At 45.1% G+C, this 14,844-nt stretch overlaps 1 protein-coding gene across 1 annotated transcript in view; it reads right to left on the bottom strand.

Moving 5' to 3' along the window:
* Nucleotides 1-14,844, bottom strand: part of FAM13C (family with sequence similarity 13 member C) — a 322,400-nt gene that overhangs the window by 27,413 nt on the left and 280,143 nt on the right. The window contains exon 13 of the mRNA XM_033941491.1: nucleotides 5,644-5,843. Within this exon, the coding sequence (XP_033797382.1) occupies nucleotides 5,644-5,843 (200 nt within the window). The remainder of the gene's footprint in view (nucleotides 1-5,643; nucleotides 5,844-14,844) is intronic.

Genomic DNA, 14,844 nt, shown 5'->3' with positions numbered 1-14,844 from the left:
CTGATCTACGGGCCGATCAGCCTTCCTCTCCAGTGTTCTCCCTAGGGCCTTTTAGCTGGGCGGTCTGCCCTGCTGTCATCTGCCGCTGCTGAACATTAAAAAAAAAAACCCCAAAAAACGGCTTGGAGATTTCAGCCCGTAGCTCCGGGCTCTAACATGTGCGTGCCGGCTTCTCTTCTCTTCCCTCCGAAACCGGAAGTTATGTCCGGGGGGGGGGGGGGGGAGAAGGGAAGCCGGCACGCACATGTTGAGAGCCCTGAAGCAAGCGTTCGCTACGGGCTAATGCGGGAGATAGGTTAGTGAAGCATTTGTTCTTCTTCCTGCCGGGTCCTGCCTACTTTCTGTTTCCGCGAAGGCAGGACCCGGCAGCATTTCCCCCAATAGGTTGATCACGATCTTGGGCTGATCAGCCTTCCTCTTCCCGACGGCAGAATTGACTTCGGGGAGAGGAATGCTGGTTGGCCGAAGCAGAGAGAGCTTGGGGCCTGTTATTGGTGGCGTTTGGGTCCTGGTCCCCGATGGCAATGGCAGTGGCAGTGGCTTGGGGGAGGGCAGGGAGAAAGAAAGAAAAAGGGCAGGCAGGAAGACAGAAGGAAAGAAGAGAAACAGAAAAAAAAGAAAGGGAGGCAGAGAGAAAGAAAGGACAGGGAAGAGGAAGGAAAAGTTGGGGGAAGGAATGAGGTCTGGAGGAGAGGAAGCATACAGGCTAAAAGAAGGGAAGAAAGATTGTATGCACAGTCAGAAGAAGAAAGTGCAACCAGAGACTCATGAAATCACCAGACAAGGTAGGAAAAATGATTTTATTTTAAATTTAGTGATCAAAATGTGTCTGAATTTATATCTGCTGTCTATATTTTACACTAAGGTCCCCTTTTACTAAACCGCAATAGAGGTTTTTAGCGCAGGGAGCCTATGAGTGTCGAGAGCAGCGCTGGGCATTCAGCGCAGCTCCCTGTGCTAAAAACTGCTATCGTTGTTTAGTAAAAAGGGAGAGGGGTATATTTGTCTATTTTGTATGGTTGTTACTAAGGTGATAGTGCATAGAGTCATCTGCTTTGACCTCTTTGAAAAACCCTGGAATAGGAATGATAATTAACATTTTCTATGCGTACAGTGTGCTTTGTGTTTTTTTTAAAATTTTATTGTTGGTAGATCATTTTGACTTGGTCATTTAAAAAGTAGCTCGCAAGCCCAAAAAGTGTGGGCACCCCTGCTTTAGCATTTAGTGACAATGAAGGTAAGGAATTCACAAAATACCTCAACTGCATGTAAGAATATATATCCAATTTAGACCAATTATAAACAGTACGTAATTGTGATAATGTTGGTAAATTACCCTCATCACTTAGGCCCTGATTCTCCAAAAGTGCGTCCCGATTTTAGGCAGCTGTAGACGTCCTACAGCTGTCTAATCAGCCAATCGGGATGCACGTTTTTTTTAAAAAAATGCTCCCCAGGCAGGCCTGAAGGTGCCTCCGGGAGCCTAGGGAGACCCGCAAGATGCCTAAGTTCGCCTACAGGCCTTAGGCGAACTTAGGCGGCCCTACGCGTCTCCCTAGTAGAGGAAGAGACGCTTAAAATGTAGGCCAGCAAAATGCTGGTCTACATTGTAAGTAGACGCGGCCGCTATACTGATCGCGGCAAGGGATCTCCCTGCTGCAATAAAGTATAGCGGCCGCGGCCGCCTGTCCCATCACCGACAGGAGGATGCCTAACTCCTCCTGTCGGAACCCCGAACCCCGGAACCCCCTCCCCCCCAAACACGTAATCGCCGACAGGAGGATGCCCAACTCCTCCTGCCGGAAAGCCCAACAACCCCCCGCCCCAACTAATCTCCCTCCCCCAACTAACCTTTCAATGTTGGTCAGCTGGACGGGTTTTGCTGCCGTCCAGCCGACGGGTCTGCCTCGTGGAAATGAGACGGCACACCCCTTCTCGGCCCATCCCCGCTAAATCTAAGGCCTGATTGGCCAAGGTGCCTAGCCTGGGCCAATCAGGCCTTAGATTTAGCGGGGATGGGCCGAGAAGGGGCGTGCCGTCTCATTTCCACAAGGCAGACCCGTCGGCTGGACGGCAGCAAGACCCGTCCAGCTGACCAACATTGAAAGGTTAGTTGGGGGAGGGAGATTAGTTGGGGCGGGGGGTCGTTGGGCTTTCCGGCAGGAGGAGTTGGGCATCCTCCTGTCGGTGATTACGAGTTTGGGGGGGAGGGGGTTCCGGGGTTCTGACAGGAGGAGTTGGGCATCCTCCTGTCGGCGATTACGAGTTTGGGGGGGGAGGGGGTTCCGGGGTTCCGACAGGAGGAGTTGGGCATCCTCCTGTCGGCGATTACGAGTTTGGGGGGGAGGGGGTTCCAGGGTTCCGACAGGAGGAGTTGGGCATCCTCCTGTCGGCGATTACAAGTTTGGGGGGGAGGGGGTTCCGGAGTTCCGACAGGAGGAGTTGGGCATCCTCCTGTCGGCGATTACGAGTTTGGGGGGCGAGGGGGTTTCGGAGTTCCGACAGGAGGAGTTGGGCATCCTCCTGTTGGCGATTACGTGTTTGGGGGGGGGGGGGGGTTCCGGGGTTCCGACAGGAGGAGTTGGGCATCCTCCTGTCGGCGATTACGAGTTTGGGGGGTAGGGGGTTCCGACAGGAGGAGTTGGGCATCCTCCTGTCGGCGATTACGAGTTTGGGGGGGAGGGGGTTCCGGGGTTCCGACAGGAGGAGTTGGGCATCCTCCTGTTGGCAATTACGAGTTTGGGGGGAGGGGGCTCGGGATTCCGACAGGAGGAGTTAGGCATTCTCCTGTCGGTGATGGGACAGGCGGCCGCTATACATATTGCAGCAGGGAGATCCCTTGCTGCCATAAGTATAGCGGCCGCATCTAATTTAACCCGATTCTCTAAAGACGCCGGTTACAGAATCGGCGTTTAGTATAGGCCGATTCTGAATAGGACGCCTCTCCCGGGCGGCCTGCCTGGGGAGCATTTTTTTTAAAAAACGTGCATCCCGATTGGCTGATTAGACAGCTGTAGGACGTCTACAGCTGCCTAAAATCGGGACGCACTTTTGGAGAATCAGGGCCTTAATAGCTGGTAAAATAGAAAATATTTTCTCGTTTATTAGGTTGAAAACCTGCAGATGTTATACCAGGTAAAAAAAAAAAGAGTCATTTCCACAAATAGGTAAAAGTGGTGTAGTTCTAAAATCAAACTTCAATCGATTACATATTCTTCACCAAGTGGTTCTCAAAGGAACAATTAAAAAATCCTCCTTAATTTTTTATTTTTTTTAAAAGAAGAAGTTTTTTTAAAAACTTGATTCTTTAATTGGCTTTTTCCTGGACATCCAGTTTTATGAAATCTGCTACACACAGAAGTAGATGTCACTACTTACACGTATAAAATGCCAGCATGTACACTACAAAGTGATGCTGCTCTTATTATTATTTTTTGAGCCAATCAGGGTCTTCAGCCCCTCCCACTGCATTCCAAGATACAGTGGTAGGGGGAAGCCCCGTTATTTGCAGCATGCAGACCTGTAGGCAGGAGGGAATGATCTTCCCTCCTGCCATTTGCTCTTCCGAAGGTATGGAGAGAGGACCCAGGAATGTTGGGGGGATGTGTGGAGGGGCAGAGATGTCAGGGCATGTCGGGAGGATGTGAGGGATGTCGGGAGGATGTGTGGGATATCAGCGGGAGGTCTGGAATATCGGGAGATGTCGGGGGGGGGGAGTAGGGCTTTCTGGCTCAGCTGATCCCGACAGGGGAATCCCCATCAGCTGAGCTACCAGGAAATACTGAAACCGGCTTAACTGATGGGGATTTCTTCTGATGCGATCAGCTCATGGGAAGCCTATGGGTTGTTTTTGGGTTTTTTTTTGGGGGGGGGTTGTTTGCTCTTTGGGTGGTGGGAGGCGGAGGCGGTTGTGACCACTGGGAAAGTAATGGGAAAGTCTTAAATCCTCCAGTGGTCTTCTTGTCAGTTTGGGTACCTTTGTGGAACTTTGATGCAACTCAAACAGGTCTAACTGCTGGCATCTAAGTTCCCTCTAGGAAAGCTTTGATTATGGCTGGGGTACGTCCAGGTTCAAGCCTGCCCGATTCCCACCCATAAAACACCTTCCAACATGCCCCTTTGCTTTCTGGACGCACAGCAGCTTAGAAGTGCTACTGCACATCCAGAAAGTTGGTTTTAATTAGTGGCACTTGGACATCCCTGCTATTAGGACGTCCAAATGCTGACTTAGGCTGGTTTTTGGACGTTTTAAAGTTTTGCTTATGAGCCCCATACTGTATAGATTTCCCATATTATAGGTATTCTAAGAAAAGCTCTGCTTTCAGGGAGCCTTTTTGTAAATTTCTTGCTAATGGTAAATATTAAACTAAACTAAAACTTAGTTTTATAGACCGGGTCATTAACCAAAAGGAGCTCAACTCGGTTAACAATAATGTAATACATAAACTTGACAAATAGTTAGTTTCCAATATGTTTAGCAAACAAAAAGGTTTTCAGAACTCACCGTTGTCATCCGACTCTCCTTAACTCTTTAGAGCAGGGGAGTCCAACCTGTGGCCCGAGGGCTGCATGCGGCCCCGTGAAATATTTTGTGCAGCCCCGGTCGATGCAGTGTTTTCATCTGCTGCCCTCGGGTGTTTACCGTCTTGCCAGCTCCCTCCTCTGTCTTGCTGCAGCATTTGCGCATTTGTGCAGCCCCAGAAACATTTTTTTCGGCCAATGCGTCCCAGGGAAGCCCAAAGGTTGGACACCCCTGCTTTAGAGTAGTATGATAATGGTGATTCTGGGGGTGTTCCTTGATAAAGCTTTGGCAAAACATGTCGGATTCAGCCCTCCCAGGTCGCATTTGTTAAGATAAGTTACAAAGTTGATACTAAACTTAAAATAGTTATGAAATGAAGCACTTGCGAGAGCTATAAATTAATCTTAAGACAAGCAAATTTAGAAAACAAATAATATCTTCTAAAGAAGGATAGGCCAGTGAGGATTAAACATGTAAATCTTACCGCATTGAAAGTTTTTTTGAGCGGTGGAGTGGTGTTTCTGAGGCCTGCTTTGAGAGTTGTGGGTTGAATGTGTACATAAGGCATTAAGTAATATGCTGAATGAATCAGGATTAATTTAAGAGAATACAAAGCGATTGTTCATAGATTTCCTATGAGCATCGGAGCTTTTACCACAGTGGTCTGCGATAAAAATTCCTTACGCAGCTTGATAAAAGTGGACCTATAGTTTCCCAGCTCAGATTTTATTTCCTTTTCAGTTTTAAAATATTAAATGCAAGGTTATTTTTCCAATGTAGCTCTCGCTTTCTTTTCTTTACCATTTAATCTCCCAAAGTAGCTGCTGCTAGAGGCTCCTTGGTTGCTAGATCACAGCTTTGCATTTTTGTTTTGCACTGATTACCATGGCCTATCAACTCTACAGCACTCAGATATAGATATATCACTATTCTATTTGGGGAAGAACAAAACTGATGCCGCCTGTACTTTGTTAGAAAAATATTCTTTATACCATAGGCTTCCACCATTATAATCCTATATTGATCATCGTGTTATCTTTTAAAGCAATTTGAGTGTAGCCTTCCAATTCAGTCAATAGTGAACCAATTCAGACTGTCAGAGTTAAAATGGCATCACTTACATTGTAGCTTCATGCAAATTGGACATTGAAAGAGCTGGTTGTTTCGCTGCCTTCTTTTCTTCCAAGGGAGAGAGAAATGTAGGTTCATTATCCTGGTCAGACTGGCTTAAATTCTCATCCACTGTAATGTCAGATGCCGTTCGACAGGATAACTGATGGCAGCCTTGAGAACTGTCTTCATCAGAATCTTCCTCCTCCTGCTTGGAAAATATATATACATGCAAATTCTTAATATCCAAAGGATAAGTCATCCTGAGATAAAACACTGAAAAGTTCCACGGAGTCAACTGGTAAGTATATCATACTTTTTTTTTATACTTTGTAACAGTTGAGAGAAAATAGCAAATGAGGCGAAGCATTTTCAATATGATGTCTAAATCTCAGTTTAGATGTTTTGCGGAATGGAATATGACCAAGAATCCAGTACCAAATATGTCTATTTTCAAAAATGCAAGACATCTATTTTGTTTTTTTGAAAATGGATGTGTGTGTGCTTGGTGCATCTATCTTTTTGAACCATTTTTGAAAAAACAAAACAAAACAAAAAAACATCCAAAACAAAAACACAAAGTAAGCCATTGGAATGTTGAAGGGGCCAGCATTCTTAATAAACTGCTGACACAAACATCCCAGCAAACAGTGGGGCACTCTAGAGGGCACTGAAGTGAACCTCACATAAAAAGTCCCAGGTTCACATCTCACCTTAGCCCCCTAGGGTGATCCAGAAAAACCTAAAATTGGAAAAACTACATAAAGTTTTTCCTATGAATTTGATTGTGCTTGATCAGAAAATAATTTAAAAAAAAATTTTTTTTAAAGCTTATCCTGGGATCCTTCAAAACCACTGATTATATAAAGCTCTGTTTTTCTTAATATTTGCTATTAGTTTTGCTTAATGGAACAAATTTCATGGTATTATAGCTATAACTTTTATGCTTTCACCCTCAACAATGATACATTGATTGAAAAATATATTTTATGCAAAACATCTAGCAGTATTTTATTAACTCCATCCTATACAAAGCTGCACTAGCATTTTTAGCACCAGCTGTGGCGGTAACAGCTCCAACGCTCATAGAATTCCTGAGCGTTCGAGCTGTTACCGCTGCAAAAGTGTGTGAAAGATGCTGGCTGAGGGAAATACCTGAGGTCTGCACAGATTTTGGTGTGGGTCAGCAGTCCTTCGCTGCAGCCCCATTCACTATCATAAAAATCTTAAGGCAGCCTGAGTGGGCTCTGCAGGCTTCCCTCTACTGTGGTCCCACACTCAATGATGTCACTTCTTCCTTTTTGGTGAGACTGTGATAAAAGGAAGCTTGCAGAGCTGGCAGCAGGTTGCCATTAACTGGAATCAGCTTCGCAGAAGTAATGGACAGAAATGCTGGCATGGAGACAATGGGGGGATAGAGAGATGCTGGATGGAGGGTACAGGGGTGAGAGAGATGCTGGCTGGGGGGGGACAGGGGTGAGAGAGAGAGATGCTAGCTGGAGGGAGACAGGTGAAAGATGCTGGCTGGGGGGGCAGAGGTGAAAGAGATGTTGGCTGGGGGGCACAGGGGTGAATGATTCTAGCGGGGGGGGGGGGCAGGGGTGAGAGTGATGTTGGCTTTTTGTTTTCTCTATTATAATTTAATGAAAATACTGAATTGTACTGAAATTCTGGATGATAATTAGCAAAAATATTGTTTAAATATTGTCAAACTTGCAGAATTTGCAAATTTTGTGCACAGAATCCAAAATTGAAGACAAGGAGGTAGATTGAGGCTCCTTGTGAATGATGCACCAAGCAGAAATCTAATCCATTTCTGATTGTAGCATTGTCTAATGTAGGCTTCCTAGAAGCATCTAAAACATCCTGTACAGATTGAGAAAGCTGTAGAGTGGCAGTTAAGTTGAGAGGTACCAAGCTGTCAGGTGTAGAGACTGCAGGTTGGGATGAAGTAGAGACCCCTGACTCTGTGTAAGCAGAGAGGGAAAAACTGGTAGAAGCAGTGGCTCCCTGCGGCTGAGTTGAAGTAGAAGGGAGTACCAAGGTTGTCTGGGCCACCGAGGAGCTATCAGAATCATGGTGGCATGTTCCTGTTTGCGTTTGACAAGTGTCTTGAGAATGAGAGGGAATGGAGGGAAAGCATAGAGAAACTGATTCATCCATTCCAGGAGAAAAGCATCTGCCTCCAGTCGGTGAGGAGAGTATATCCTGGAGCAAAACTGAGGCAGTTTGTTTTTGTGGGGAGATTTGAAGAGATCTATTTGAGGAGTCCCCCACTGAGAAAAAATGTGATGAAGAGGCGAGGAATTGAGTGTCCATTCGAGAGGTTGTAGAAGACAACTAAATTTGTCCGCCAGATAGTTTTTCTCTCCTTGAATGTAGACAGCTTTAAGGAAGGTGTTGTGAAGGATTGCCCAATCCCACACCTGTAGAGCTTCCTGGCAAAGAAGGAGAGATCCTGTTCATCCTTGCTTGTTGACATAGTATATGGCGACTTGGTTGTCTGTCTGAATGAGGACTACCTGGTCGTGAAGAAAATGCTGAAAAGCTTTGAGAGCATTGAAAATTGCGCTGAGTTCCAACAGATTGATGTGACACTGACGATCCATGCTGGACCAATGACCTTGAAATGAGCCCCCCCAAGCCTAGGTCGAAGAATCTGTCATGAGGATCTTCTGATGAGGGGGGCGTTTGAAACAGTAAACTTCTGGAGAGATTGGAAGAGAGCATCCACCAGTGGAGAGATTTTCTCAACGAAGGAGTCACTCTGATGTATTGAGAGAGTGGGTCGCAAGCCTGCGCCCACTGAGATACCAGGGTCCACTGAGGAATTCTGAGGTGAAGTCTGGCAAAAGGAGTCACGTGAACTGTAGAAGCCATGTGACATAGAAGAACCATCATGTGTCTTGCTGAAATTGTAGTCAAGGAAGACACTTTGTGGTAAAGATGAATGAGAGCATCCTGACGTTGAGGAAGGACCGCTCTGAGTCGGACAGTGTCCAGAACAGCTCTGATGAACTATGACGTCTGAGAGGGCTGTAGCTGGGACTTGGGAAAGTTGATTTTGAACACCAAGCTTTTTAAGAACCACGTAGTCCATTGGGTCGCTACAATAACCCCTTGAGATGTCGAATCCTTGATGAGCCAGTCATCCAGGTACGGGAACACCTGGAGCCCATGGTTCCGCAGAGCTGCTTCTACTACAACTAGGCACTTGGTGAACACTCTTGGAGATGAAGCCAGGTCAAAAGTTAGCACTCTGTACTGAAAATGCAGATTCCCTACCCAAAATGAGGAACTGTCGAGAGGCTGGATGAATGGGAATATGAGTGTAAGCCTCTTTGAGATCTAGAGAACATAACCAATCGTTCCGATCTAGAAGGGGGTATAAAGATGCCAGAGAGAGCATCTGAAATTTCTCTCTGACAAGAAATTTGTTGAGGGCTCTGAGATTCAAAATGGGTCGCAGATCGCCCGTCTTCTTCGGAACTAGGAAGTAATGGGAGTAAACCCCCCCTGCTCTGCTGTTCCGGGGAAATTTTCTTGATGGCACAGAGATGAAGCAGAGTTTGAGCTTCCTGAAGAAGGGCAGTCTGGGATGGATTGGAAGGATACTCTTTTGGAAGCAAATCTGGAGGAAGCTGAATGAAATAAAGAGAGTATCCTTCCCTGATGATGGACAGCACCCAGAGGTCTGATGTAACGATCTCCCAGCGGTGGTAAAAATGATGGAGATGATTGCCAATGGGAAGGGGAGAAGATAATGGAGGTTATGCTCTGTATTAGATGGTCAAAAAGGCTGAGAGGCCTTAGGTGCAGCAGGAGTCTGAGGTTTCTGCTGCCTCTGTTGCTGTTGTGGTTGTTTCTTAGGAGGCACTCTTGTATAAGGAGCTGCTCTCTGTGAAAACTGCCTCTGGTAAGATGGATGAGGTCTGAAGCCTTTAGAGGTAGAAGGCCGAGGCTTAGGATGAGTGATGGAAGCAAACGATTTCTCATGTTCAGACAATCGTTTGGTAGCTGCCTTGATAGAGTCATCAAACATTTCATTGCCTTGACAAGGAATATTGGCCAGATGATCTTGAAGATTAGGGTCCATGTCTATAGTGCCGAGCCAGGCAAGCTTGTGCATCACCACTGAAAAGGCAGCAACCCTTGAGGAAAGTTCAAATGCATTATAGGAAGATTGAAGGAGATGCATGCGGAGTTGAGTGATTTCCAACTGAAAAGCTGGAAGATGGTGTTGAGGAATATATTTGAAATATTCATAAGAACATAAGAATTGCCACTGCTGGGTCAGACCAGTGGTCCATCCTACCACGCAGTCCGCTCACGCGGTGGCCCTCTGGTCAAAGACCAGCGCCCTAACTGAGACCAGCCCTACCAGCGTACATCCTTGTTCAGCAGGAACTTGTCTAACTTCGTTTTGAATCCCTGGAGGGTGTTTTCCCCTATGACAGACTCAGGAAGAGTGTTCCAGTTTTCCACCACTCTCTGGGTGAAGAAGAACTTCCTTATGTTCGTATGGAATCTATCCCTTTTCAACTTTAGAGAGTGCCCTCTCGTTCTCCTTACCTTGGAGAGGGTGAACAACCTGTCCTTATCTACTAAGTCTATCCCCTTCAGTACCTTGAATGTTTCAATCATGTCCCCTCTCAATCTCCTCTGTCCGTGTGAGAAAAGGCCCAGTTTCTCTAATCTTTCGCTGTACAGCAGCTCCTCCAACCCCTTAACCATCTTAGTCGCTCTTCTCTGGACTCTTTCGAATAGTACCATGTCCTTCTTCATGTATGGTGACCAGTGCTGTACGCAGTAATTCAGGTGAGGGCGCACCATGGCCCGGTACAGTGGCATGATAACCTTCTCCGATCTGTTTGTGATCCCCTTCTTTATTATTCCTAGCATTCTGTTTGCCCTTTTCGCCACCACCGCACATTGCGTGGACGGCTTCATCGACTTGTTGATCAGAACTCCCAAGTCCCTTTCCTAGGAGGACTCTCCAAGTACCGCCCCGGACATCCTGTATTTGTGCATGAGATTTTTGTTACCAACATGCATCACTTTACACTTGTCTACATTGAACCTCATGCAATGTCGCAGCCCATTACTTGAGCCTGATCATGTCACGTTGTTGGTCTTCGCAATCCCCCTGCATCTTCACTACTCTGAATAACTTCGTATCGTCCGCAAATTTTATCACCTCGCTCGTCGTACCAATGTTAAGATCATTTATGAAGTTGTTGAAGAGCACGGGTCCAAGCACCGAGCCCTGCGGCACCCCGCTGGTAACACTCTTCCAGTCCAAGTATTGTCCATTTCTCCCACTCTCTGTTTCCTATGCTCCAGCCAGTTTTTAATCCATGTGAGTATTTCACCCTCTATTCCATGGCTCACAATTTTCCGAAGTAGTCGTTCATGTGGAATCTTGTCAAACACCTTCTGAAAGTCCAGATATAGAATGTCAACTGGTTCGCCCATGTCTATCTGCCTGTTCACTCCCTCGAAGAAGTGTAGCAAGTTCGTCAAACAAGAGCTGCCTTTGCTGAAATCATGCTGGCTGGTCTTCATCAGACTGTGTCCGTCAAGGTGATCAATGATGCGGTCCTTTATCAGCGCCTCTACCATCTTTCCCGGTACCCAGGTCAGACTCACCAGTCTGTAATTTCCCGGGTCTCCCCTCGAACCTTTTTTGAAGATCAGCGTAACAATCGCCACCTTCCAGTCTTCAGGAATCTTTCCCGTTTTGATCGACAGATTGGCTATTGGTTGAGGCAGTTCAGCTATGGTCCCTTTCAGTTCCTTGATGACCCTTGGATGAATGCCATCTAGTCCCGGGGATTTAGCTCTCTTGAGCCTATCAATCTGCCTACATGCCCCTTCTAAACTGACCGTCAACCCTGTCAGTTTCCCGTTTTCACTTCCAGCATATAGCCTGATGGGTTCCGGTATGCTGTATATCCTCTTCAGTAAATACAGACGAAAAAAACATGTTTAGTCTGTCGGCGATTGCCTTGTCCTCCTTTATTCCTTGGTCATCCATTGGTCCCACCGCTTCCTTCATGGGTCGTTTCCCTTTAATATATCGAAAGGATGGCTTGAAGTTTTTTGCCTCCTTGGCTATTTTTTCCTCTTAGTCTCTTTTGGCCCCTTTCTTTGCCTTATGGCACCTGTGTTGATGTTGTTTGTGCTTATTCCAGTTTTCGTCCTTTTTTTAATTATTATTAAATGTTTATTGAAAAGTTTGAAATATAAAACATAAATGTGAATATCAGTGACAGCATAAATACAAAATAGCAAAAACATCAAGAGCCAGGCAACAGATCAAAAAATCACAAGAAATGAAACCAGCAATGCAATTATGTCCCCAATACCCACCCACAACCAGAACTCCACATTCCCAAAGCTCTAAACATACCAATGAGAGAGCTCCTGTTTTTTTATTATTAAATGTTTATTGAATTTTTGTCCATTTTGTATCTTTTCCATTCCTTAAACGAGGTTTTTTTTGTCTCTGATCGCTTCCTTAACCTCTACAGTGAGCCACACTGCTTGAAGAAATGAAAACAAAATTGTAATTCAAAACTCTAATTGCCATGAGAGAATTTTGATACAATGGCCAAACTTGTCCATGGTCCTGCCCTCTCTTCCAGGAGGGACAGTGGCATAAACTTTGGCAGGGTTGGTCTTTTTCAAAGAAGACTCCACAAGTACGGACTGAAGGGATAACTGAGATTTCTTGAAGCCCTTGCAGTGGACCATCCTGTAACAAGACTCCAGTTTTCCTGGGACAGCAGGAATGGAATAAGGTTTCTCAAGATTTCTCTTTAAGGTTTGAGAAAGAAGTCTATTAATGGGCAATTTGAGAGACTCCGCAGGAGGACGAGACATACCCATGTCTTCTAAATATTCCTGAGAGTATTTGGAATCAGAGTCCAAAGTAATACTGCGGTCCTTACTCATTTGACGTAGGAAAGAAGAAAAAGTTATCTGCTCCAAGGAAGGTCAACCTCGAGGAGAAGAAGGTGACTCGAGGTGCCTTGCAAGGTAGAAAACAAAGGTGAAGCTTCTCTGGAGTACTGATACCTGAGGCCTGAATATGCAGGTGTAGATTAGAGAATGACACGGGGAAAAATCTGTCCCCGTCACTGCCCTGTCCCCAGACCACCGTCCCCTTCACTGCCCCGTCCCCACCATCCCCTTCACCACCCCATCCCCACAGCATTCATACAAGCCTCAGTACTGCAATATTTAGCTTATTCCTTCCTTATAAATCAAAGTTCTGGCTGCTGAACTAGAGAAAGAGATGTTAAGCTGGCAGGGCTTTGTTTATAAATTTTTATCAACACAACTAATATACTACTTTATCCTAAAGCAAAAAAAAAAAAAGAAAGAAAGAAAGAAAAAGAAAATAAATAAATAGAAATTTTTTTCTATCTTTGTTGTCTGGTTTCTACTTTCCTCATCTTCTCATTTAATTCCTTCCATCCACTGTCTGTCTTCTCTCTGCGCCTTCCATTTGCTCTGTTACTGTGCCTCTCCCTTCACCCCCCCCCCTCATTTGGTCTGGCATCCATCTTCTTCCCTCCGCTCCCCCATAGTTTGGCATCTCTGTCTTCTTCCGTTCCAGCGTCTTCTCCCCACTCTGACATCCCCATTTCCTTTCAGCATCTTCTCCCCACTCTTTGTTCCCCATTTCCCTTCAGCATCTTCTCCCTACTCTCTGTTCCCCATTTCCCAGCGTTTTCTCCCCACTCTCTCTTCCCCATTTCCCAGTGTCTTCTCCCTACTCTCTTCCCAAGTTTCCAAGTTTATTAAATAGTTTGATTTATCGCCTATTCAAAATTCTAGGCGATGTACAAATTGTTCAAAAATTTAGGTAACATATCATTTAGACATACAATAATTTGGGTAAGAAAAGTAAACTTATTTAAATAGATATCAATACATTTAGATGAGATATTTCTACGTATAATAATAAAACAAAAGGGAAGTTATTTAATGGTTACATTCATTGTTAAATTCAATAATTCAAGGGAAGTACATTAGGAAGGGAGACACTGACGATTAACGAAGAAAATTAGATTGGCATTGCAGAAGATTTTAATCATTAAAAGCATCTGTAAATAGAAAACTTTTAAGTTTGGTCTTAAATTTGTCTAAGTTTTTTTCTTGTCTTAAGTAGAGTGGGAGATCATTCCAGGACTGAGGGGCTGTTATAGAAAAGATTGTATTGCGCCTTGTGTTAATAACTTTTAATGAGGGGATAACTAATAGATGTTGATCTTGTGATCTGAGAGATCTAGAGGTAGTATAAAGTATTAAGACTCTAAAAATAAAGGCAGGAGTTTTGAATTCTAAAGCTTTAAAGGTAAGTAAGCATTGTTTATATGTAATGCGGTGTGCTACCGGAAGCCAGTGTGCCTTCTTGAGTAATGGTGAAACATGATCAAATTTTTTGGCTTTATAAATAATTTTTATAAATAATTCCCCATTTCCCAGCGTCTTCTCCCCACTCTCTCTTCCCCATTTCCCAGCGTCTTCTCCCTACTCTCTCTTCCCCATTTACCAGCGTCTTCTCCCCACTCTCTCTTCCCTAGTTCCCTTCAGGCTGCTTCAGCATCTTGACACCCAGTTGGGCCCGCGAGGACAATGCGGGGTCCGCTGACTGGTGGCAGCACGACCCTGGGGTGGCTCCCCAAAGAGGGAAGACCCTACATAGTACTCCAGTTCACTGGTGTATTAATGATGCTAAACGTCAGGTACTCCGCATATGGCAAATAGTTTTAATTAAAAAAACAAACAAACAAAGTAACAAGGCTGGCTTTCTGTCTCAGCACAGAGATAGCCACAGACAATATTTCCCCCAAGGTTCTTGGAAGCTCAACCAGCCAAAAAGAAATCAAAACAAAAATATCCTGTCCCAGGTAAGTATCATTAAGTTCTGAGTTTAGCACAGTCTTTATGTATTCTTTCAGGGAATGCAAAACTCAGTCATCAGTTCATTATACTCCAAGGATCTCTGGACTTCAGCTTATCTTAGTCCTGGTCTTAACCAGGTCCTTGGTTTTTAAACAAGCAAAACAAAACTTTAGCACAATACAGCACTCCGGTCCTGGTGTTCCAGGAACAGGATTGCCAGGTTCACTTTCACAAAAGGCTTTGCACAAGCATTCACAAAATTCCCCAACCCGAGGTCTTCTGTGAACCCAACCCCA

The sequence above is a fragment of the Geotrypetes seraphini genome, chromosome 4 (genome assembly GCF_902459505.1).
Source record: "Geotrypetes seraphini chromosome 4, aGeoSer1.1, whole genome shotgun sequence".
In the NCBI taxonomy this organism is placed as follows: Eukaryota; Metazoa; Chordata; class Amphibia; order Gymnophiona; family Dermophiidae; genus Geotrypetes; species Geotrypetes seraphini.
This window is presented reverse-complemented; position numbering and strand designations above follow the sequence as displayed.